This window comes from Macrobrachium nipponense, chromosome 4 (assembly GCF_015104395.2).
Source record: "Macrobrachium nipponense isolate FS-2020 chromosome 4, ASM1510439v2, whole genome shotgun sequence".
Lineage (NCBI taxonomy): Eukaryota > Metazoa > Arthropoda > Malacostraca > Decapoda > Palaemonidae > Macrobrachium > Macrobrachium nipponense.
In genome coordinates, this window is record NC_061100.1 from 51,673,192 (window position 1) to 51,700,885 (window position 27,694).

The following is a 27,694-nucleotide window of genomic DNA, read 5'->3' on the forward strand; positions in this document are numbered from 1 at the left end:
ATGAACCTTGCAATAGCTTTGAATAATAATTTTCAAGACCATAAAATAAAAGTTCATATACCTTACAATAAATAACTCAGGAGAATGAAAGTTTTAATCTTGCTTATCATTAATTTTGCATTGACATGTTCCAGTGAGGACTAACACTGTACAAGTAAATAGTCAAATAATGTGGCCTCTGTTTTGTATATAAATAACCTACACATGCACTCGATTGATTCTTACCTCAGTAACAACAACCTCATTCCATAAAAAAAATTACAGTAAAAAAAGTATATATAAAGTATGTATGTACATACATACATACACACATGAGACTTGTGCTAATGGACAGCTATTTTTATAAAACACCCATACACATAAAATAGTCTGTACCATACTGAAAATTGCAACCACTTTGAATGATACAAACAAAAGATGAAAGATTCAAATATATCACATACACCAAGCGCATGAACCATTTGTTTTGGTTTTATTTCTATATTTCTTTTGGTAACAGATATATGCATGTACAAACATGAAAATATACATGAAATAAACCTTATAAAATATGCCAATATGTAGATATATATATATATATATATATATATATATATATATATAGATATATATATATATATATATATATATAACATAATTTGGACACACACACTTCCATCTTCTTTCCTCTGTAGAGTCATTGATTTCTTCCTCATAATTTTCACTGAAGCGATAATAGCTGCCAAAAGCTGACTGTGGTACAGTTCCACCTTTTCAACCAGATGCCATGACACAATTCAGCCATGCCTCAACCTCCACAAACAATTCAAGTCGCATCCTGAAAAAGTGATATATATGTAGTTTTCCCTCTCTCTCACATTAGGTATTGTATGTGTTCCTGTAGCCTACAGTGTTTTTGAACTGATTTTGCAAATCTTTAATTCAAGTTAATTGCACCTTATAAGTAACAACTGATTAACAAAAAATAATATACATGAATATACCAATTCAATTTAGGGTAGGGCTATGAAATTTCACAAGATATAATAAATTAACTGTGCTGGTAACTCACTACTCAGTCCATTATACTGTAATAAGATAATGAACTTGCAGACCCTGAGAAAAATATGAAGCTATACCTCATTCATTTTATCCTGAACCGTGCAAAAGGGAATAGCCCAGGTGAGTTTGTAAGCCAAACGCTGCTTTGCTGCTACCATACAATTACAGGTCTGAATTATTTATTTATTTTTTGCATTGGTTTTACAAATACAGTGCTTTATTATATTTCATAAAAATGTAAAGGTAATATTATGAAAGCATTGAAACCTACAATGAGTTTATAAAAAATTATTTGGGACTAGAACCAATCCCTTTCTCAATATTTACCATGAATATCTGTTCCTCAAACACTAATTGCACTAACATCACCCATTACTTTTCTTTCAATGCTAGAGGTCCTCCAGCAAGGAAAGGGTAACTCTAGGGAATACTTCACGCCTTATTTTCTGTTTTCCATAAAAAAAAAACTTGGGGTAATTCTTACTATTAGAGCCACATGAGCTTATAAAATAGCAGATGTCTAGAATTAAGGAGAATAGTGTACAGAATGCATACATAAGAGTCAGTAAGGGAGGAAATGTCTAATAATGAAAATAATTATGTTTAAAGTGGAGGTTAGGTTAAGCAATATAGGTAGGCTAGTACACAAAATTTAGTGTCCAAATAATGCTTTACAGACACAGACGTGAGGTTAAGCATTTTAGGTTAGGTTAGTGTAGAGAGAGAGAGAAAAAAACTACATTTTGTATACTAGGCTAACCTATAATGCTTAACCTAACCTCTGGTCAATTAAGCATTACTTGGACTTGAGGCAACTTTAAACAAAATTATTTTTGCTATTTGATATTTCCTCACTTAATGACAAGCCTAGTATCTATGCATTCTATATACTATTGGTAAGGGTTAAGAATGCGGGATCCACTGACCATTAATGTAAATAAATACAACCTAACCTAATATTACTTAATCTAATCAACATAGCCCATGTTATCATTAAAATGCTGATTTATTGTAAACTTACAAAGGTTAAGTTAAATAAGCCAAATACTAAGTCAGACTATACTTCTACATAAAGAAATTTAAGAGGATTCCACATTCTTTACCCTTAACCCTTAGGTATTCTCCTTAACTCAGAGTGGTGAAAATTAAAGATTTTGAGATGTCTTCTGGAAATTCACAATTTCAGAATTATGTCATTTAAAAAGGCAGCTTTCTGATGTTATTTTACATATTATTTAAAGAATTTCAAGTGGGGCAGACCCTCCAGCACCTCAATTTTCAATTGGAAGTTGAAAATTGTCCTCCGGTACCAGAGCTTCCAATTTGTGGCACTCTGTCTTAACTTTAGGAGTCTACTTTTTTATAAGCTTGCACAGCCTTAATAGCCTAATAAGAATCACCAAGTTACCAACCTTTTATTTGTTTATCTATGGAAAAAAAAGGAAAAAAACCTTGGTCTGTAAAATAGAAAGTAACCCTTTATTCTTTAACCACCCGACAAGCTTGGGGGCCTTATGGGAATTGGGGGTTTTGGGTGCACTAGCCTAACCTAACCTCTGTGTCAATCAAGCATTACCTAGATGGTGGGGTTTACCCCCATACCCCCTTTAAAGGTGGGAGGCTTCTCCCTAACATCCCTTGACTTAATTACTTAGCCGGGGACGGCCGTAGGACGCCATAAATTAGGTACCTAGGTAGCTAGTACTAGCCTAGTAGTATAGGTTTACTTGATTTTTGGCTGAGACCTTGTCACCTTGTACAGCCTATATTCTCGCCAATTTTAGTCCAGCCTAAAGGTTTGCTCACATTAAAACCCTTACAACAAAAGCAAACTCTTCCTAGAATCGTTGGTATTTCAATTCCCCAAAGAAAATGCAGAATTATTCCATTTGTAGACTAACGTTACTTTTCTCTCATATTGCTTTGGGGATACTATAAAATGATAGTGAAAGATAATGGCATAAGCTGCTATCACTTACCTATGGGCCCTGGCTTTCTCAAGTCGTCGAAGTGGTATCTATATCAGCTGGCATGCACTTGCATGTAAATTTAATTCAGCCACTTTGTCAAACAAATTCAGTTCGTGCGGCCCGCCAATTTGTGTACGCTGCTGCAGAGACATCTGGTGGCATTTGGTGACCATTTCTCACACAGTTCAAATTTCTCGATCACATATAATTGCTGTATCATTTTGGCCTTATATAAACATATTTCAGTACTCTATATGCTGTCGTTTGCTCACCAAATGAGGACGAATGTTTAAAACAACAATTAATAAAGGAAGTCTTTTTAAGAAAAGGAAAAACCTTTAATTTCCCTTGAAAGGTGAAAATGAGGTTTGTACATGTTTTTGTACACTATAATATTACAATTTTTGTGCATCACTATATTTCTGCATGGAACAGGTCTAAAATCAGTGAGAAAACGCATAATTTACTGTATATCGAGTTACATCATTGACGTCCTAAGTTTGTGAAAAAAACGTTCGTTGGAAGTTTGTGAAACACTCGCCTAAAAAGTGCCTTCATGAGCCTGAGATGAACAGCGTATTTGAAGCTCACGAACGTTCGCTTCCGGGGGGGTATTAACCCCTTCTTTACTGGGTGGGTGAGCAGAATGTAAACATTGCGTTCGCTGCCGAACTGAATCTCTCGGTAGTGACTCCAGTTTTGAGGGGGTGCCGATCGTAAAAATATTTGCCAAAAATACACTAATCAAGACAGGCTAATGAAATTATCAGGTATTATTACCACTATAATAACGCATATTCTCTGTTAGTTTTATCATCCTACAGGGAAAATGAATGATTTTATGAAAAAAAATGTGAAACTCAGTGTCCCTTGTATAAGCGACACTGGTGGTCGGTGAGAAAACTACAGTCTTGAATAGAAATTCGGTCTTACAGAATGTTGGTATATCACACCTGGAACATGCACATAAAGTATTATCAAAATAGAACAGTAAATAAGCACGTAATAACAAAAAAAAGAGCAAAAACTAAAGCGAAAGCCCCGCCAATAAATATGGAAATCGCAAATTTTATAGTATATCTTTCAAAAATTGGTCGATGTCATTTTCTACGTTTTCTAAGATTAGTTTCATCACAGAAAACAACTTTAGGGGCATCAGGGGTATCTAAACTAATTTTTCAAGTTTCTTGTCCTCAGAAAAAATCGCTTTTTCGCTTTTTCTCTGGTTTGGTTTTTTATATATAAAGTTACTATAAGGCTTTATTTTTACCTTCATTTATCTGGTGTTCATATCTTTTATTTGTAAAATGTAATAAGTGAATAAATAAATAAATACAGTAAATGATGATACAACTGGTTTTATACTTGGGTAGAAGTTATTACATGTTTACGTTTGTCTGGTTTTGTGATTTTTTGTTGAGACGCAGTTCATCTGTCACCTACACACCACTATAAGCAGTAATAATATTTTTTTGGGTTCATCATACGTCTGGCATCGTGTCATACTGTTTATTTTGCTCCAAACTCTTCAAACCGAAATTACAGAATGATTGGAAGTCCCTATCTGAAAAGAGGAGTTTTGGTGGTACTATGCGTACCACCTTTATGCACCCGGTGCGGTGTAGTAGACTTGAATGGTGGTACCCACCTACCTCCAAAATAACTTTCGGTAATGAAGAGGTTAAGAACACCAAAATAATATTACACATTATATAAATCTCACAAGTACACTCTCCAAGGAGATGTGGTTTACAGGCTTGTATGCCAGGAAACATGGCTCCTTGTTTACAATATCCATTAGAAATGAAGTTCATGAGGATGATTTACTTGAATCCCTCCCATTTGGAAAAACATGAACCACCACAATAAGTGGTACAGACAAGTAAAATGTAGATTTATGAGTAATATTAAGTAGTTAAAGCCTTCCTAAAATGATCTGACAGACTTTACCAATTCTAAGGATGATTTTAATCTCCAGGTTTAACTTGCAGCCATGGAAGATGAAAGTACCAAACCATGTGTGTCTTGATTTTGATTTGCGAAAGTCCTTCAAAGCTATTAGGAAATTGAATTAACTTAAATAGTAAAGCATTGTGTTAAGGAACAAAAGAGGTGGGGAGGGGTTTAGAAAAAGTCAGTCTTTTGAAGATAAATTCTGGTGGTTCTTACAGAACAATAGAGATAAGTGGAAAATGGAAAGGCCAAAGATTGGCCAGAGACTAGAATGGGAAACTTCCCCCAACTGACATGGAGCTGACATGCTTAGAGGAGGAATGAGTTATCAGAAACATTGTTGTATGGGTGATATACAGTAAAAAGGTATCATCAAAGGCTAATTAGGTGGCCTAGCAAGTTTGATAGAATTAAAATCAAGTCCAAGCTTGGTGGCTTAATAGAAGCACAGTGAACAAACAGACTTGGCTAGATGGCCAAGTGGGCTTGAATTGGTCTTATTGTTCCCTAAATCCATGCCATGCTAGAGGAAGATTGAATGTAGGCTAGACTTTTAACCTTAATAATAGAGGGAGAGAACTTCATTGCCATTCCTTATGTAACCAGAAATACCAGCTAACACAGGAACAGGTTGTCAGTGGTTGATACCCTTTTCATCACACCTAGCAATGCTGTTTGAGGTTCTGCAAGGGGTGACAATAGCTGCTGCTAATGCTGTACATACCTCCATAAAAGCCACGCTCTTGGACAAGACTGGATAACCGTCACTTGAAGATTCTGGGAGTATGAGAAGAGTACATTCAGTTGGGTGGAACTGATCTAACACTCCCAGGATAGTATGCAGCCAAATCACTGCCTTCTATACTCATCTGTATGCTCTTTCTGCACTAGCTACTTGGAAGCATCCTGATGAGATGGAGTTGCTGAAGGTGCTGTGGTCTTTTCTATGGAAATGAGGGATCTTTCCATTGGGCCATTGTGGACATAGCTATGACTAAGAGCTCTCTACCAGTTGGCAGTAGCGTCCCATGACTGAAATCCCTGCAGCTGTATTGGAACTCATATGATACAATTCTTGTTCTTCAACGTCATCCAAATGTGCAGAGAAAGATTAAGCAGGCCCTTGGTTGCAAGAAGTAAAAAAGTGTTGCCATGCATTATCCTCCTTTTCATTATCATCCTCCTCTTCACCACCACTTTTACTTTCTCTGTAAATGGAGTGGAGGAATTGCAGGAAGAAGGCTAGAAGGCAGACCAATGCAAGAAGGCTGAGGAGATTCATCATGGACTTTGCTCTTCTTTAAAGAGTGACAACGATCACTGTGACCTGTCACAGATCATCAGTAGCCCAGCACTGGCAGTGTAAGAGCTCATTATGGGACTCAACTGTGCTCCCATGCTTGCCCAAATCAGTGAGTGGTATGCCTTGCTGAGGTTGTAACTAGTTTTAGGTCCAAGGGTAGAGGAGGGGATCATTTTTGTTTCCCTCAATGCCCTTTGGTGTATGGATTGGTCTGATCTGGGCAATTGGGGTCACAGTCCTTTGAGCATGGACTGTTTTTGGCTAATAAGTGCCTCTTTGTTCCTACACAAATACAAACCTGAAGGTCTTTACATAGGGATTTAGCTTGCAGACACAAGCTGGAATGGCCATTAACTCTCCAGACAAGGCCATTAACTACTAACAATAGGGGGAAGCCCTGCCCACTCATCGGTCTGCACTGTTGCATCTATAATCGGTTAACTACACCAGTAAGCAGTTTATTGGTGCTCACAACGTTGTTAATTCCATTTATTACCATAATTATCAGTAATTTTCGGTTAATGGTGATCTGCCAGAAAGGAACCTCCGCCCTTAACTGGGAAGTCCGGGACTGCCTGTAATGGGGTAGAGGCCTGGGTGACCTGTGCCTTTCAGGATAATTGCAGGCTAGTCAAGTTAAGAGTACAAACACATCTCACTCAGGCTCAGGGCTTTATCAATCTTGTATTGCTCTGCCAGATTATACAGATATTAAAGGAGTCAGTGATCATGTGTGCATTATACTGTATCGTGATGGAGAACATGACATTTCCAAGGTGAGATTCAGCTTGCCAGTGAGTTGAGACACTATCCTCACACGTGAAGATTAAATCTCCCTCATACAAGGCACTGATTTTGTATTTCCATAGGAATGATAGAATCAGAGAAGTATCAAAGATTGGCATGTATTCCGTGCAACAAAAGTGCCCTGGAGCTTACTTTAATGGTGTATAGTAGTTCCTCGCAGGATGAGTGGGTTTTCACGCTTGGCTGCCAATCTGGTGGTCTGAAGTTCAAATCCCGGCTCAGCCAATGCAGAATCAGAGGAATTTATTTCTGGTGATGGAAATTGATTTCTCGAATAAGTGTGGTTTGGATCCCACAATAAGCTGTAGGTCCCGTTGCTAGGTGACTAATTGGTTCCTAGCCACGTAAAAATATCTAATCCTTCGGGCCAGCCCTAGGAGAGCAGTTAATCAGCTCAGTGCTCTGGTAAAACTAAGATATACTTAACTTTTTAATAGTGTATAGTGACCAGCAATTCCATAGAAAGTAATTGATAGCCTATTCTAACTAGTATAGTGTTTTGCAGTTATCGCTCAGTAGCATAGAATATTAATTTGCTTATTATTCAAGTTAAGAGTTACTGTATATCAATAAAAAATAAGAGTGATATCTGAATGAAACTCGCGGGTTTGGAGAGCATGTTCAGGCGACAATATTTTTAACCACAAGTCTTAAAATTTCATAGTACATGCTGACACACTGAACAAAGAAGCATGGTGCCATCACCATAGAAAATAATTCATATAAGTATATTTATTTTGACCTTCAATTAACAATGATTGCTTATTCTGTTGCACACATATGCAGTGCAGTTCCACTTCTTTTAACAACAGATCTTAGAATTTCAGAACAAATGCTCACACACTAAAATATTCATGTAAGAAACATTTTATGTACATTTGATTTAACAGTGATTGTCTAGTGTGATTGCCTGTTGTCAAATACAAATACAGCATATATATATGCATACAATTTCAATTTATTTCATTAAGCATCTCAGAATTTCTGAATGCAAAAGAGCCAGATAGTATACAGAGGGACACTTGCACTTTCTTATATTACTTTGCAAGTATAAATTTAACATGTACTGCAGGTACATTAACAAAATATCTTTTCATTTAAGTAACTTCCCAAGTAATTACATAGATATAGTTTCCACATGCACAGCAGCTGAAATTTGAAAGTTGTGGTAGCGCTTTATTGTTTTGTGTTCCCATCATGACGGAGATAAGTTGGACCAGCGGTTGTGGAGGTTTGAAAGAAGACTTTTTGAAGGAAAATCTATACTCCCTGTGAACCCCAACCTAGACTTTTAATCAAGACACCTCAGATGTAGGTTGGTGAGCTCTTTTGGGGGACATGAAAGTTTCCAGGATGTGGTCTTTGGAACAGAGGAACCTGCACATAAACATGAAAGAATTAAAAGCCATTCAATTAGGTCTTCTAGCCTTTTCAGACAACACGGTACTTTCCTACATCAGGAAACAAGGTAGAACTCACTCCTCCCTCTGCATAGTGGCAAAGGACCTCCTTCTTTGGACAAACCAGAATCAAGTAAAACTGGGCACTTGTTTCATTCAAGGAAAGACGATGTGTTGGCGGATGAACTGAGTCGTCGCAAGTAGGTCCTCCCCACAGAGTGGACATTGGACCCCCTGGTCTGCAATTACCTTTGGAAACTGTGAGGCAGACCAAATCTGGACCTGTTCACAACCTCTCTGGTCTCAGATCCTCTGGCATGGGTGACAGATGCCATGCTTCAGAAGTGGTCAAACTTAAACCTTTAGTCATTCTTGCCATTCAGCATGGTCAGGGAAGATGACCATGGTAGCTCCATTCTGGCCCCTGAAAGAGTGATTCCCAGACCTGAGACTTCTAGTGGGCTTCCCGAGGCTCCTTCCACAAACTCCATGTCTACTCAGACAGCCTCACTTCAGGAAGTTCCACCAGGGATTATCGGCTGTTGCTCTAACAGGATTCAGACTGTTCTGCAACTTGCCAGAGTGAAAGCATTTCAAGATCAGCTGCAGAGGCTATAGCAAGTTGTAGACAGCTGCAGAGACTATAACAAGTTGTAGACATCAGTGTTCTTCCAAAGTCTACGAGTCTAAGTGGGCAGTCTTCCAAAGATGGTGTAATTCAGATAGTGAACTTCCTTCTCTATCTGAGGAACTCAAAGGGCTCTCTTCTTTCCACCATTAGAGGGTATAGAGTTATGCTGAGTTCCGTGTTTAAACATAGAGGCATAGATCTGTTTTCTAACGAAGATTTTAGTGATTTCATCAGAGGCATAGATCTGTCTTCTAATCAAGATCTTAGTGATCTCATCATGTCTTTTGAGACTTCAAAACAAGCGACTGTCAACTGCCTCCTTAAGTCTTGACATGGTCCTTAAGTGGTTAATGGGCCCCTCTTTCGAGCCTCTCCTTTCCACATCTCTTTAGAACTTGACTTGAAAGACTTTATTCTTTGTTGCTTTAGCCACTGAGAAGTGTGTCAGTGAGCTTTAGACCATCACTAGATGGATAGGATTTGCTAATGGAGACACAGTCTGCACTTTTACTCTTGGTTTCCTGGCCAAGAATGAGGTACTGTCCAAGCCCTGGCCTCACCCTTTCACAGTTAAGAATTTAACAGATATCTTCAGCTCTGAAGAAGAGGAAAGGGTCTTCTGCCCTGTTAGAGAATTAAGGTATATTACCTAGACAGGACCGAGAGAATCAGAGGACCATGCGGCAATCTCTAGTGTTCTGTCAAGAATCCTTCCTGTCCCCTTTCAAAGAATGCATTGTAATACTTCCTAAGGGATCTTATTATTAAAGCACATTCTTGGATACATAAAGACATCCTACCTTCCTTCAAGTTGAAAGTCACAACATAGGTATTACTTTCTGGCACAATATGTAACTTTCCTCTATTCTACAGTCAACCTATTGGAAGTGTGTCTATATTTGTATCACAGCATCTAAGAGATGGAAACTGTGTTTGAAAACTGCAGTACCTTGGGACCCGTATCAGTGGCTGGCTTGGTTTTGTGGGAAGAAACATAGGAACCATTCCTTTTATCCTTGATCTCATTGCCTTGATGTAGTGTTGAGTCATTGGGGAGCCTGGGGTACTATGTACCTGGAGTGCCCACCAGATTTTGGTGGATGGGTAGTTGTTTTTATTGCAGTGTAGGTGACGGCATTGTCGGTTGGTTATTGTTTTGTGGTACTGCACCTAGGGCAAGGGCATAATTTTTAAAGCTTTGGGAGCCATTGAACTTTTCCTTCACTGCAAACCTCCCACATCTATACTGCCACACCACTACAAAGATGAGTACAGACCACAGGTAGTAATTACTTGCAGTTGCTCTTTTACCAGGTAAAGAAACAAGCATTGTATCAATGCTAGCAAAATGTTCTATTTCCAATTAATTTCCATAGCAAAATATTTTGAAGTAGAATATGTCCATGTAACCCACCTCCTGTCAATGTGGGGTTCAGCTATCATGTGTTTACTTGGTAAGTTACATGTATGAAAATATTATTTTCGTGATAAATTTAAGTTTCATATACGTATACTTACAAGTAATTACAGTTTGGAGGACCCCCCTCCCCGCTCATGGACATAAGGTCTTAAATGAATTGAGTTCTTCTGCTTTGTTTTACCTCTTTTTCTCCTGATAGTGATCGGGGCTAGTCACCTACACAAAGCAATAGAAGCGATTCTGTGATTTTTAGATTAAGGTGCTGTGTGAATGGAAATTATAACCATGTACAGTCATATCCCTACATACGAAAGTCCCCACGTATGAAAAATCCAGGTTACGAAGGCAAAGACGAAGATTTTTTTGCTTCTGTGTACGAAAATAATTCAGGTTGTGAAAGGGTGTACTCTAAAGTCCGAGACACGCCCGGACTGCCGAGAACAATTTTAAAACTCGCGTGCCACCAACTCAGTAGACTCGCCATCCCGCTCTCCCATTGGTTCCTGATGCTAGTTACGGCTGTAAGATCCTGCTCTCCTATTGGTCAGCATCTATCCCATCATGCATCTACATGAGGGAGTTCATCGACCATTTCATTTCGGCAATGTTATCGTACACACGTGGAATTCGTTCGTTGACATAGATTTCGTTCACTAACGTAAATTAATTTTGTTCATTAACGTAAATTTGTGTTAGTGATTTCGCTTTCGTTGTACAACTACTATGCCGACTTACAAACCTGCTCGACATACGACACTCGTACTTACAACCTTACTTCAGACAGTTGACCATTGAGTTACTTGGCACTGCGCCATCTCATGAGAACTCTCATCACTCAGGCATGAGAACTCTCATCACTCAGGCAGCATCAGTTTGAGTTACCCTGCCTATCTGCAGCATCATTTGGTATTAACTGTACTGTAGACTGAATTGCAAACCAATTACGTAAGTATATCGACTTCTGACATGCCATGCAGAGAACCTAAACCCCATTGTAACTGCAATGCCTGATTGTACGTAATATATACTATTACGTAAAATGATTAAAATGTACAATTCAAGTAGAAGTTACCATTGATGGTTACAAAAGATTGGCGGAAATAAAATAAGATTGTACATTACCATTACAGTACGAAGTAGGCACTTTTATATAGCAAAGGTTTGATAATATACCCACCCAGTATGTTGGCCACTTTCTAAGGTTCGACTTACATCCATTCTGACTTACAACCAGTGTCGGAACCAAACTTGGTTGTAAGTAGGATAGTACCTGTACTGAAAGTTACTTTATTGTGTTGTGTGTGAACTTAATTACTTATGTTACTTATGTTATTAGCCATGGGTCTCAAGAATGTTGCTGAAGTTCACGAAAAGAAGAGGATGCTTTCTAATGAGACAGATGGAGATAATTAAGAAGTATGAAGCTGGCATGCAGTTGAGTGTGATCGCTAAGGAATACGGCCAAAATCCATCTACAATAGGCGCCATCCTTAAGCAGAAAGAAGCCATCAAAGCAGCTACACCTTCCAAGGGCATGACTATTTTTTCCAACAAGAGGAGCCACGTGCATGATGAGATGGAGAGGCTGCTTCTCGTATGGATTAAGGACAAAGAAATTGCTTGCGATACAATAACCGAGACTGCAATCTCCCACAAGGCCAGTGCCATTTTCGGTGATCTGAGTGCTCAGGCTGAAGACGACGCAAGAGAAGGGGCATTGAAGGCAACCCCAGACTTCAAGGCTTCTCGGGGTTGGTTTGATAAATTTCGTAAACGGACTGGCATCCATTGAGTGGTGCGGTATGGGGAGGCTGCCAGCTCAGACAAGAAAGCGGCCCAAACCTTTGTTAAGACGTTCGACGAGATGACAATCAAGGAAGGCTACAGTTCTCAGCAAGTCTTCAATTGTGATGAGACTGGCCTTTTTTGGAAAAAAATGCCACGTTGGACGTACATCACAGAGGAAGAGAAGAAGCTACCCGGGCATAATAAGCCTATGAAAGACAGGCTTATGCTTGCACTTTGTTCTAACGCCAGTGGGGATTGTAAGGTGAAGCCCCTACTTGTGTATTATTCTGAGACTCCTCGAGCCTTCAAGGCCCACAAAGTGCTAAAGGAGAAGCTTTCGGTGATGTGGAGGGCTAATGCGAAAGCCTGGGTAACAAGACTTTAGTTCACCAAGTGGGTAAATCTCTGTTTCGGCCCGACAGTGAAGAAATTCTTGGAAGAGGAGCGCCTCCCTCTGAAATGTCTGCTGTTGTTGGACAATGCCCCTGCTCACCCTTCCGGCCTCAAGAAAGAAATCCTAGCATAGTATTCTTTTATTAAGGTTCTTGATCTTCCGCCTAACACCACCCCTCTCCTCCAGCCCATGGGCCAGCAAGTGATATCAAACTTCAAGAAGCTGTATACAAAACATCTTTTCAAGAGATGTTTCGACATCACCGATACCACAAACCTCACTCCGCATGAATTTTGGATGGGGCATTTCGATATCGTCATATGCATCCAACTCATCGATCAAGCTTGGCAGGAGGTTTCAAGGCGAACCTTGAATTCTTTGTGGAGGAAACTCTGGCCTGATGCCGTATCTGCCCAAGACTTTGAGGGATTCAACGTGGGCAAAGCTGATGCAGATTCAGAAACAGTTGACAATCCTGAAACTGTTTCGCAACCAGATCTTGACGAAATTGTTGGACTCGGCAAGTCCATGGGGCTGGTCGTCGACGAGGATGACATTAATGACCTTCTCCAGGAGCACCAAGAGGAGCTTACAATGGAAGAGTTCTCTAGCAGCAGCGAGGAGGACAAGGAGGACCCTATGACAACGGCAGAAATTTAGGATGTTTTAGCCGCTTTTCATAAAGTGCAAACATTTGTAGAAAAGAGACACCCCGAAAAGGCTTACACAGGTCGTATGCTTGCGCAATTCGATGACGTTTGCCTGAGTCGTCTCAGGAACATTTTGAAAAGCAGGCAGAGGCAATCTTTCTTGGGTAGTTAGTTTTTAAAGAGGCCTTAAGTAGTAAGCAAACAGGAAGGTCCAAGTGATACGAAAAAACAGAAAATTGGAAGTGGTGAAGAAATTGAAATTAAAAAAAAATGTTAAGTATAAAAAAGTAAAAAAAAAAAAATTTTTTTTTTTTTTTTTAATTTTTTTTTTTTAAATCAGAAAAGGCAAAAAAAAAAAAAAATTAATTTTAATTTTTTCGTAAAGTTAAGTGTTGATGTTTTCTGCCATTTGTTAATGTGTTTCGTAAAGTTTAGAGTTAATGTTTTCTGCCATTTTTTAATGTTTCGTAAAGTTAAGTGTTTATGTTTTCTGGCATTTGTCATCCTCCTCTGTCGCCACTTTCGGACATCGCCTCCCTCGATAGGTAAGGTTCCACATTTTACTACATATGCACGCACATGTACGTACAGTATTTTATTGTACCCTCTACACTAATACACTTTACTTACAGGTACAGTCACAGTTAGGTTAGTTATTGAATGGTCCAAATTGTTGTATTTCATTTTTTATTGGTCAATCTAACTTTATTATGAAATTTACTGTGGTGTTTCTGTAGGGCTTGGAACGAATTAGGCAATTTACATGTAAAACGTAGTTCTAGATACGAAAAAATCAGGTTACGAAGGCTGCTTCAGAACGGATTAATTTCGTAACTTGAGGCACTACTGTAATTACAGGCAGTCCCCAGTTATCGGCGGGGGTTCCATTCTCGATGGACTGCTGATAGGCAAAAACTGCCATTGCCCGGAACTTGGTGATTTATGAAGACAAGTTTCGGTTAATGACGCCTCTGTTAGGTGTGTTATGGCGCTAGACAAGCTCCATAAAACTGGATCACCATTAACCGAGTCCGCTGATAACCCGAGTCTGCCTGTACTTGGTAAGTACTATATATGAACTTAATTTTATCATGAAAATAACACTTCTGTGTCCTAGACTTGACAATGCACCTGTTAAGTAATGAAATCTAATAGGTTGAGGTGCCAGTATATTACAGACCAAAACCTTTTAACATAATCCCTCTGCAACATCCTACATAGTTCCTGATTCCAAGGTAAAAATTGTTGACATATGGCTGGTGTGTGTGTCGTGGGGGGTGAGGGATTCACTTACCTACTGAATACCAGTTAAACTCTTTGTTAGCTTGTTAGCAAGCTTCAGTAACATTTTCAGCTCATGCTGAGGCATATTTGCACTTAATAGGCTCTGGTTTGTATATCTAGGAAAAATGTTGATTACCAAATCTACTTGAGTAGCATGTTATCTCGCGTATCGTGCAACCTCCACATTTTCGCTCATAAAAGATTATTTTATCATGTACTATCTTGTGAATCATGCAAGGTCAATTTTTGAGAGACCAAGTTGCAATAGACTAACCTCTGTTCCTCCCTCTTATTATCCCGTCCTCTAGATAATTAATGCCATACGCGTTGCGTAAATACATACACCTATAAACAACTGAATGAGAACTGCTGTTTTGCTACGAACAACTGAATCGGATGACAACAGCAGTTTTTCTTGTATTTCAACCATCGTACGATAGTAAATAGTTACATTAGTGATGTTAAAAATTATGTCAGATAGAATAGACTTGATATATTTTTACATTACAGTACATTGCTCTCCCACTTATGTAGGGATAGGTTCCAGAACCCACCACGGAAATGCAAAATCCCCTCTATAAATGTTTATAACGGGCTTACAACAGCCAAGTACCCTGTACCCTTTTAACTAAAACACTTCTAACCACCTATTTTAAAGGGTTCATTGCCGAATTTAATAGTTCAAACAAAAATATATCTTAAATTATCATATGAAAACAATTTCATTTCATTTCAAACAAAATGCGCCACAAACCATCATCCCCCAACACCCAAAGTGATCTTTACATTACGCTCCTTCAACTGTTACTCTTAGATATGTACACCCCTAAAATGCTTATAACGCTATTTTAATAGTTCGTCGACATACATGTTTTCTTTTGCCTAACATCATATACCAAATGTATACCTTGAATAATATCCTACATCAAATATACCTTAAATTATTATCCTATTACTGTAGTATTAATCTTTTATATTATGTTATTATCAATATCATTTCAGAGTCATCGTAAACATTAGTACCCTTAAAGATATACATATACGTACTTCTAACTCTTCCAGCGAAAATAGAGCTATCTCTTTAATCTCTCAGGAATGTTAATCTATTTCTCTTTACTAGCAACTGACAACAAAAAATTTATGTATTACCTTGCATTTTTAAAACACTATGAACACACTCCAACTGTGTATATTTTACAACACTATGAACATACAGTTTGCATAAGTTTTGACACTAATTGGTTAAAGAGACTCAAATTAGCAGTATGTATCTTCCAGAGAGAGAGAGAGAGAGAGAGAGAGAGAGAGAGAGAGAGAGAGAGAGAGAGAGAGAGAGAGAGCTAAGTTGGCAATACTTTGATCCACTAAGTTGGCAACACGTACCATCCCACCCTTGCTATCAGGTTTCTTTACATTTCTGACAAGCTCTCCCCCCCCTCAAAGTCTCTCAGCAAAAACATTGGGGTTTCCTGTATCTTTACATAATTTATTACTTTATTAAACTAATATCTTACTAATTCACTATGCGTAGTATTTTCTTTAATGAATTGATATTATTGCTGTTTACATTAATATTAATATTTGAAGGTTGGTAAATAATTTATTTATCATGCAAAAAAACATACATCTCAGTGAGAGAGAGAGAATTATTAATTAATTTATGTATTGTTTAATATAATTCAATATTATTAAACTGAATACAGTATTAATTAGCATTAATATTTGAAAATTAGTCAATCATTTTTGTATCATAAATATGTATTTAGTCATGAAAATAACATAAAATACACTTATTTAGAGAATATTTATTGATTGGAAAAGGCTGCAAATTTTAAAATTTTTCCTGAAGGATAGGCTCAACTGAAAAAAACGTGAATAGGTGAGTCTGCGAATCTTGGAACACGAATACAGGGAGTATATTTACTGTACAGTAAATTTTTTAGGATAGTACTACTGTACAGAATGTACTATCTAAAATATGTGGGTAGTTTAAAATGATGGTACATGTTCCTTTCCTCCAGACCGAATGCTTGGTTTGTTGCGTCATGTTTGTGTTTTCGTGGTACAGCACATTTATGATTAAAAAGAATTATTTATATACTAGTACAGTAAGTTCTTGGTTTACGTCATGCTCGACTTAGTCGTTTTGTGGTCAGTTCTAACCGTCCCCTATAAATTTATAAAAAAAATCTTGTTGTCTCTCTCTCTCTCTCTCTCTCCCTAAACATATCCTTTAGTGAAAAAAGAGCAAAGTATCAATAAAATGTTATTTCACTTACAAAATCCACTTAAACTGTTATTATATTGATCTGATTACCTTAAAAATATTTAAATCCAAATTTCATATGTAGGCAGTTCAAAACCACCAGTAGCCAGTTCTCCAACAAATTAATCTTGGTTCTCTCTCTCTCTCTCTCTCTCTCTCTCTCTCTCTATGCTCTCTCTCTCTCTCTCTCTCTCTCGCTCTCTTCTCTCCTCTCCTCCTCTCTCTCTCTCCTTCTCTCTCTCTCTACCCCATATCCATATCAGTACTGCACTGTGCGTATCATTTAATGAAATATCAATTACTGGACTGTAAACATAAAAAAAAATATGAAAATAAACAAACGCAGTTCGTTCACTACGAGTTAATGCATACTTATGTGTTGCCATATTTTTTGCTTTGTCTGATTTATTGTACCATATTTCACTACATGTTTAGTTGACTATGATTATCACACATTTTATACGAGTAAACAATAGAATCTTTCAACATTATATTGATGTTTTAACCCTAATCACCGTAAAATGTTTAAAATATAAATTTCATGCATATGAACACATTCGTACTCTCCTCCCCAGCTAGTTAGTACACTTCATAGACTATAATGTAAACATATCAGTTTCTCTCTCTCTCTCTCTCTCTCTCTCTCGCTCTAAGTAAATGTATCCTTTAATGAAAATCTGCAAAATATTAACACAATGTTATTTCACTTGTAGAATCTATTTACGTATATGGTGCATCCACTTTGTTCGAGTTCTTGGCATTCACAGACTCATATATTCGCAGATTTCAGATTTCTCTATGGACCATGTCTACCTATTCTTTATGGAAAATTTGTGTTTCCATAGCATTTTTCTATGAGAAATATCCACAAAATGCTGTGTATATGTATTTTCATATCAATTTCATGATGAAATGCACTTTTTTTGACAAAACTATTTAACAAAACCAGGTATAAGCATTGTTAGTGGGTTTTTCTTGAGTTTGAAACAACAAAATAGGCATTGTTAAGGATTTATATAGGAGATCTAAGTATTTGTGGATTCTAGCTTATTGTGGGAGGGTCTGGAACACACACACACACACACACACCCCTCCCCCCTCCAGATGTGGGGATCCACTGTACTGTGCTTAGACTGATTTATACACTTGTTTTCTCTCTCTCACAAATAAATGTGAATTAGTGATAATTTTAGCTATATAGTCCATAGAAAAATTTGCAAATTGGTGAAAGATATGTTCCACAAAAATCTGTAACAAAGTGAAGCGCTATGGAGAAAGATCGGCAGGGAAATATACTACCAGATTTAAGCTGCAAGTTGTAAATGAAGCTGAGAAAAAATATTGTGCACTGGCAATAAGGGTGGAACTCCCCTAAACTCAACCATAAATCATCAAACTCAACCATAAATAAGATTTGAGGGAAAGGTATTTTAATCAAAACTACTGGCGATGGAAGAAAATATTTTGCTGTTGTCTTAACTTGTGTAGCAGATGTGGGAGAAACTTTCCCCCATGGTTATCTTGAAACGGAAATTGATGCCTAAACAAAGTTTCCCAAATGGTATCGTTGTTCACGTTCATGAAAACCTAAACAATGCAAGTGATGCGTGATCGCTATGTTTGTACATATTTTATAATATGATATTAATATGAGAATACTGTACATACAATATGTTTGGATACAGTGAAGTAAGGCATAACTTCTTAAAAGATGAGTACAGGTAGTCCCCGGTTATCGGTGGAGGTTCCGTTCCCGGGGGTGTATTGATAAGCGAAAACCACCATTAACTGACACTCGAAACTCAGCGATTTATGGTGCAATAATGGCGCTCATGGGTCTGAGAACCGGTTATTGCTTCCATAAGCACCCTTATGGCCGACATAAACACCCTTATGGCACGCCATAAACACCCTTATGGCACGCCATAAACAACCCTTATGGCACGCCATAAACACCCTTATGGCACCCTAAACACCCTTATGGCACCATAAAAACCCATATGGCACCACAAAAACCCTTATACCATAGGCCGCCTTATGGCTCTGATAACCTGAACTCGGCCCATTATGGCTCCATAAATCGCAGATTTTATGGCGCTAGACAAGCCTCTTAAAACTGGATCACCGATAACCGAGTCCGCTGATAACTGGGGACTGTCTGTATTTGTTATTTGTGTTTTATGCTACAATACTAATAAGTGAACATTACATATGATAATTTTATATCTTGTTTATGATGCGACTCCCTTAAAATTAGTTTCAAAATTAGGTCTTCAAAAGTCGCATGACAACAGTCGCATGATACGCGAGTACATACAGTACTACCTTTAAAATCAGATACCTTTTCACCAACTGCTATGCTGGGATTTGGATGCACGTGCATATAAAGAGGAAGGTTTTTGCATTTGCATATATTTTTTTTGAAATGTTCACGTTATGATGTTGATCATTGTGAATTTTAGCGATTGCCTGCTTCATTTTAATCTTTCTCTTTGAATTTGGCAGGGTGGATATCCAGATCCTCGGGTAAACGGGTTAAATAATCCTCGGTGCAATGGGTTTATTAGGAGCCGAGACCAATTACAGGAAGCTCTACCCCGGGCAGATTCTCAGGTGATGATTAAATCATTTTCATGTTTGTATGCATTTAGGGATTTATTAATTGCACCTTCATGGCACTAGGAAAGGACAGTAAAATAACTGGTTACTCAGTTGTAGCATGTTTAATTGGACATAATTGATCAAAGCTCAGTTTTATTATCTATTGAATATTAGTTTCCCATTATTTTGCTCAAGAAATGAAGTACAGAAATACTGTAATTTGATTAAATACATATATGCATTGTATGCTTAAAGTAACATGTGTGCAGGATGAAGTGTTTTTTTGCGCCGCTTTTAATTTTTGCTTTTATAGAAGGGTTATGGAAAGTTGAACTCTCAAAATAAAGGTGAACATCCCTGGAGGGAGTTAGGGCATTAAGCACCAGTACAATCAATGTTACATATGCTTTTATATAAGGAATATGGAAAAATTGAACTTTCAAAATGAAGGGGAATAACCCTTGGGGAGTGGGGCAGGGGGAAGAGGTAGGTCATCAACAACATCACCTTGTATAGGTCTCCATTCTTCCCATTTTCGTATAAGGAAGAAAGATTGTGAGTAGGATTTTAATTATAGATTATGATTACCTTATATACTCGTGTAACATGCGATATCGCATATCATGGGACCCCCAAATTTTCACCGTTAAAAAATGATTTTATCACGTATCTCACATATCATGCAAGTTAAATTTACAAGACCAAATAACAATAGGCTAACCTCTTTTTCTCCTCTTTATCTATAACATTTTTTAGTTAGGCGAACCCCTTTTCCTCCATCTCTTTATCTATCCCATCTTTTAGCTAAGTTTAAAAAGTAAAAGAGAATGCCAAAAGTATTGTTAGTAATGATATACTTTCTTGTTTTGAAAATAAATACAGCCAGAAACAGCTGATAACAACAGGGTTTTTGCTTGCATTCCAATCATTGTTCGATAGTAAATAATTACCGTAGTTATGTTGCAAATGACGTCAAGGAGAATAGGACTGATATATTTTTAAATTACTATATCCTTACTTGTCATGGAGAAAAGATCGGCAAGGGCATATACTGCTAAATTTAATCTGTAAGTTTTAACTAAAGTTGAGGAAAGTGTTGATCCGCTAACGATTGTTATCGTGCATTGGCAACGTGGATGACTCATTGTAGACTTCCGTATAGCAACAGCAACTCGACCGTAAACAAAATTTGAGAGAAATGTGTTAATCAAAACTATTGGGCATGAAAGAACACATTTTACTGTTGTCACTCCAATAAAAGATGATTACATAAAGCTCGTAGTATTCTGATGAGATCAAGTGAAAATAGCGAATGGAATCTGCTGATTTTTGTTTATGCAATAAATATGCCATCGACGCCATCTACTAAAAATAAATAAATAAAGAAATAAATAAATTTTGTTCACAAACTATGTTCTTAAGGGATATTTTGACTTGGAAAAGACTTCATATAACGTAAAATAACCATGTCCCATATAAATAGAGTATCTTGAGATTCATTTGCACTAACTAGAAGCAAGAAAGTTGCTCCGATTTGTGTTCAATACAGCCAAACAAACTTACTTTGCAATTGCCCTCAGCTGATTTCCAAACCAAAACATTGATTGCTTTGTTTGTATTTTATAATATAAACAAATAATAATATGAAAATACATATACTAATATATTATTAGATGCAGTGAAGTAAAGCATAACTTTAAAAGATCATGGAAAAGATGCATATCCATTATGTTTGTATTTTATCATACAATACTAATATGTGATTATTGCATACTCAAATTTTATATCTCATGTATGATGCGACCCCTTAAAATCAGCTCCAAAATTAGGTCTTCAAAGTCGTATGATACGCGAGTATATATATGGTAGTTTTTTGGCTTCTCATAGATATTCACTGCTCTGGGAGAATCTAGTACTTTTTATGTTTTATTTTTATGAATGGATGGATATTTTGTTTTTGTGCTGAAACAAGGTAAAGACCTACTTGTGCTACTGTTTTTTTTTTTATGTTACAATTTGTTGTGAAAATAGTGAATGTGTAAGCTAGTGCATGTGATACACATGGTACACTTTAGCTTTTATTTTTTCTACTGATACATATGAAAATGTAAAGATTGACTTGGCACTTTTCCAAAGCGAATTTTATATTTTTTTGGAGTTCAAGGAATCTAAGGTAAAAACTACCTCCCAAATACTGTTTCCACACTGTTGATATCTATTATTTTAATGTTCGGCAGTAATTGCCAGACATCAACTTTGTAGGAGTCAAACTAATGGTGTGGAAAGTTTCATAGAGAATGGATGGAAAAAACTGGTTAATGATTAACAAGGGGTTGACAGTTTATTACCAAGTTTTTTCTTTATGACCATGTGGCAACATTTTACACCTTGCCATTGTTATAGCTGAGGACTTCCCAGTATGCTTCAAGCCATATCATTAATAATAATTCTTTGGGAATTTTAGCCAAGAAAACCAGAGGACAGAAAGCAGTGAATCTAGATATGCTACTGTATATACTTTAGAATCACACCTGGCCTACTGTACCCATATCTGTGGTTTTATGTTTCCCCCCTCCCCTTCGACCCCCAACAGTGAGTAAACATTCAATTCTCATTTCCAAATGCAGTGAGGTGAAGCATACATTATAAGTTAATCTTCCTTAAGAAAGGTGGCTGAGTGGATATAGTATTGACCTGGCAAATCATAGGTATGTAAATATAGTTTAAATAATAAAGAAGTTTTCTTTTTCATCTAGTTGCAGGTGGGATTGCCAGATAATAATAATAATAATTGTAAAAATAAAAATAATAATAATAAACCGAACTAAAAATTCTTACAGTGTTCTTCTGAAGATGGAAAAAGAAACCCACAAGGTTACTGAGTATAACTTGTTTACTTGTAAGTATTTACGTACATAGTATTTTACTTGAAACTCAGTACGTACTTTCAAGCCCTAACTGTGGCCCTTTTTCAAGAGATGTGAAAGTGATCAAATTGGGTCAAGGCCCAGCAGTCTTCTGGAACTTCTTGTGGTTCTGTCATTTATATGATGGTTGTCCCGGTTTCTATTCTCTTGGGAGTTGTTTATCCCCTCCTATCATTCTGTTATCCTTATCTGATTGTCAGTGGAATTATCACATGTGGTAGGTGAGTGGTCACCATTGGTCTGTTGGGCAGAAAACCTAATCTCCAGGTTAGAAGGGTCAATCTTAGCTTCTTTTAATATTAAAGCTCAGCTTATGGGATCTTCTGAGGTAAAAGCCTTGTTTCTTTCTATTATTTTCAATATACTAATAATAATAATAATAATAATAATAATAATAATAATAATAATAGTAATAATTAGTAGCAAATGAATCAGACACAACAACTTACCCCCCCCCTCGATAAATCGAGGGGGGGGGTGGCTTACTTAAGCTAACCACAAAAGTAAAACCAAACCCAACCTAACTCAACTGAAAATTATCTGGAATAACTGAATTTCAGGTGATCATTATTAGTATTACCACAATGGCAGTGAACTTAATGCAAGGTTGTGATAAAAAGTTACTAGTAGTAATTACGTACTATGAAAATTGGGTCTCATCTGAATAAACAGTCAAGATGTCTTATTGTTCTTGTGAAGAGACCTGCTGCTGCCCTTCTTTGCTGTGAGAATTATAGTGTGGAAAATTGTGAATGGGTTTTTTCTATTGGTACGTACATCTATAAAAGGTAGTTTTGGATATTTTCCTATGTGAATTTTATGAAAAGTTTGTTAAGAATTCATGGCATCGAAGAATGAAGAGATATCTTTTTTTCACTTCCAAAAATAACACAATAATACAATTTATGTACAGTTTCCACAATACTGTATTTAGACTGCTTGTATGTTAGTGCCTGGCAATAATTGCCAGACATTGACATGGTAGAAATCAAATGTGAAAATGTTATGTAGATAATGTACTATAAAAAAAATTGTTTAGTGACAAACAAATGATAAGTAATCAAATGTGAAAATGTTATGTAGGTAATGTATAGAAAAATTTTTTTAGTGACTAAAGTGTTAAGTGATATTGACCAGTTATTAGTAATACTATTTCCCAGTAGGCTTACAATCCACACCATATAACAATAATACATGTGGAAACTCTCTGGGGATTTAAATCACTGATCTGTGATTTCCCAGGCAAACATTATATCTAACCAGCTGTAGAATGTATAGGAAGTGGAACCAGGTACAGGTGGCCCACGGTTAATGGCGCAATCGCTTAGCGGCGAATCGGTTTTACGGCTGTCGTCAAAAATATTCATTAAGAAAATAAGGTATTTTAAGGTATTTTCATGGCACAATTTTTGGTTAACAGCGCCGCTAGCGCTGTTTTGTCTAACGAGTACATACATTTGTAGAAATACTGTTCAGACCATAAAGGTTTTGCAAATGATATTAAACAATTTTATTGAGAGTTATTACATAGGTATTAGGGTAGAATATGTGCCTCTGATGCTGTTCTATGCCGAAAATATTGAGTTGAATAAGTGTAGATTTAGCTATGGATATGTCAATTTATAAATGTTCATGCTTTTATGTTTAAAAAGTGTATGAAAATGTATTATGTATAGGGTATTTTTATTTTTACACAGAATTATGATACAAAGGCAGCTTTTGAAATTGCCCTTCATGTTATCAAAGAGGATGTTTTTTCATGTTCATTCTTGTGAGCCACCGCCTGCTGCTCTTCCAAAAATATAGTTAAAAAAAGTGCAATTTAGCGATCAATGTGTTGATTTTATAAATGGTCATGCTTTCATGTTTAAAATTTGTATGAAAATGTATTATGTATAGGGTATTTTTATTTCTGCACAGAAATATGATACAAAGGCAGCTTTTGAAACTGCCCTTCACGTTATTGAATAGAATGTCTTTCCATGTTCATTCTTGTAAGGCTGCCAAAAATATAAAGTTAAAAAAAGTGCAAATTTAGTGGTCGATGTGTCGATTTTATAAATGTTCATGCTTTTATGTTTAAAATACGTATGAAATTATATTACGTATAGGGTATTTTTATTTTTGTACATGAATATGATACAAATTAAGGCAGCTTGTGTAACTGCCCTGCACATTATCAGAGGATGTTTTTCATGTTCGTTCTTGTCTGCCGCTGTTCCAAAAAATGCATTTACAAAGACTTTATGTGGTTATATGTTATTAACCCGTTAACGCTGAAGGGGTATAATAAAAATCGTCTCCTGTATGTCGGCTGGGTCTGGGAGTGAGCGCCGAAGCGGAAAAAATGTTTTTTTAAAAAAATCACAGCACACTTGGTTTTCAAGATTGAGAGTTCATTTTTGGCTCCTTTTTTTGTCATTGCATGAAGTTTAGTATGCAACCATCAGAAATGAAAAAAATATCATTATCATATATAAATAATGGGATATATGATAGCACAAAAACAAAATTTTATATATAATTGTATTCAAATCGCGCTGTGAGCAAAACAGTTAAAGCTAACAAGTTAATTTTTTTTCATTGTATTGTACACTAAATTGCGATCATTTTGGTATATAACACATTGTAAAATGATCAAGGCAACACAGAGAAAATATTATCACAAAATGATGCATGAATTCGTAACACGCGGACGTAAAAAAAAGCATTTTTCAAAAATTCACCATAAATCGAAATATTGTGCTAGAGACTTCCCGTTTGTTGCAAAATGAAGGTAATTGATTGAATATTACTATACTGTAAGTGTTGTAGCTTACAATTGCAGTTTTCGACCATTTCGGTTGAGTTAAAGTTGACCGAAGGACAAATTTTTTCTATTTATCGTTATTTATATGAAAATATTTCAAAACTGATAAAAGCTACAACCATGGGTTGTTTTTTGTTGTATTGTACATGAAATTGCACACATTTTCACATATAAAAATTTATGTAACAGCTAATTTAAAATGGTGCAAACATCACAACAACTGGATGAAAAAATTTATGATTTTTTCGGAAGTTACCGCGCGGACGTAAGGAAAAAGTTTATTTCATAAATTCACCATAAATCAAAATATTGTGTTAGAGACTTCCAATTAGTTGAAAAATAAAGGTAAATGATTGAATATTACTAGAATGTAGTAGTTGTAGCTTACAATTGCGTTTTTCGACCATTTCGGTTGAGTCAAAGTTGACCAAAGGTTGAAATTTTGGCACTTATTGTTATTTATATGAAAATATTTCAAAACTGATAAAAGCTACAACCATGGGTTGTTTTTGGTTGTATTCAACATGAAATTGCGCACATTTTTATATATAAAACTTTATGTAACGGCTAATTTAATATGGTGCAAACATTACGACAATCGGGCGAAAAAATTTCAGATTTTTTTCGGAAGTTACCACGCGGACGTGAGGAAATTTTTTATTTTTTTCATAAATTCACCATAAATTGAAATATTGTGCTAGAGACTTCCAATTTGTTGCAAATAAAGGTAAATGATTGAATATTACTAGAATATAAGAGTTTTAGCTTACAATTGTGCTTTTCGAACATTTCGGTAGAGTCAAAGTTGACCGAAGGTTGAAATTTTGGCACTTATCATTATTTATATGAAAATATTTCAAAACTGATAAAAGCTACAACCATGAGTTGTTTTTAGTTGTATTCTACATGAAATTGTGCACATTTCATATATAATACTCCATGTAACGGCTAATTTAAAATGGTGCAAAAATTATGTCAAAGTGACAAAATAATTTCTGAGATGTGTCGCTGATACTTTTTAGTGCAATAAGAAAGAAATTCGCGCTTGCGCGCCTGCGTAATGATTGTAAACAAAACAATGCCTTGATCCGTAAGCTCCCAGCATCCCCCAATGCGCGTAATTCAAAAGTTTTCGCCTAGTAGGCCTATAACTATTTTTCCCCGAATTTTTAAAAAACTTCTTTATATCGACGTACCATACGTCCAATCGGCACCCAACAGACAGTTTATATCGACGTTTAATACATCCAATCGGCGTTAAAGGGTTAATTTGGGAGCTGATTTTAACTCATTTTGCACAGAAATATGATACAAAGGCAGCTTTTGAAACTGCCCTTCACGTTATTGAATAGAATGTTTTTTCATGTTCATTCTTGTAAGCTGCCGAAAATATCAAGTTAAAAAAAGTGCAAATTTAGTGGTCGATGTGTCGATTTTATAAATGTTCATGCTTTTCTGTTTAAAATGTGTATGAAAAAATATTACGTATAGGGTGTTTTTATTTTTGTACATGAATATGATACAAATTAAGGCAGCTTGTGTAACTGCCCTGCACATTATCAGAGGATGTTTTTCATGTTTGTTCTTGTCTGCCGCTGTTCCGAAAAATGCATTTACAAAGACTTCCTGTGGTTATATTTTATTAATTTGGGAGCTAATTTTAACTCATTTTGTTAATGAAACTTTATCTTTTTGTGATAATGAAACTACAGCTTTTTGTTATAAGTTTTCATGCATTTATGTTTAAAATTGTACAAAAAATGTATTACAGGGTTTTTTTTTTTTTTTTTTTTTTTTTACATACATATGATACAGTGGCAGTACGCATGTCCATTTGAAGTCTTCGTAACAGCCCTTCACATGATGAAGACAATAGGTTGTTCAGTTGCGCCCAATTAATAAAATTTTTTTTTAATTTATATAACTAAATCAGGTTTTTATAACAAATAATATTTACAATTGTTGCATAAATTTATTTTAAAAGACAAAACTCGCGTATACATTTGATTTTGCAACACTGCAATTGTTTTTTTTTTCTATGGGATAGAAGTACAAAATATAACTGTGCAAATCGGTCTATTTTTTTATTTGTTACTCGAGCAAAAAATTTAGGTATGACCATACGAGCTTGAAATGCGGCCGCTACGTAGATGGCATAGTGACGAAAATTAAGATAAGCACAGAAGAAAAAGTAAATATGCATTTTTTCCGTAAATCCTTTAAAAATTTATACATTACTTCACTATATCCAATAATAGTATTATTGTATTATAAAATACTACAGTCTTTTATAATACAGATATCCAATAGTATTATTGTATTATAAAAGGGATTTTGACGAAGGAAAAATCTATTTCTGGGGGAAGACCTGTGTTGCCCGGTGAAAAATCCCTGTAGCTCATTTTTCAAGTATAAATATATCCTAAATATACCAGAGAAAAAAACTAGCA

The 27,694-nt window shown here is 36.2% G+C and overlaps 1 protein-coding gene across 5 annotated transcripts in view; it reads left to right on the top strand.

Annotated features, from left to right (window-relative positions):
- Nucleotides 1-27,694, top strand: part of LOC135210925 (protogenin B-like) — a 677,376-nt gene that overhangs the window by 633,021 nt on the left and 16,661 nt on the right. For 4 of the 5 annotated variants that reach the window (XM_064243892.1, XM_064243893.1, XM_064243895.1 and 1 more), the window contains one exon: nt 19,413-19,520. The exons of the other annotated variant lie outside the window; for it this stretch is intronic. In XM_064243892.1, the coding sequence (XP_064099962.1) occupies nt 19,413-19,520 (108 nt within the window). The remainder of the gene's footprint in view (nt 1-19,412; nt 19,521-27,694) is intronic. 5 annotated transcript variants of the gene reach the window in all.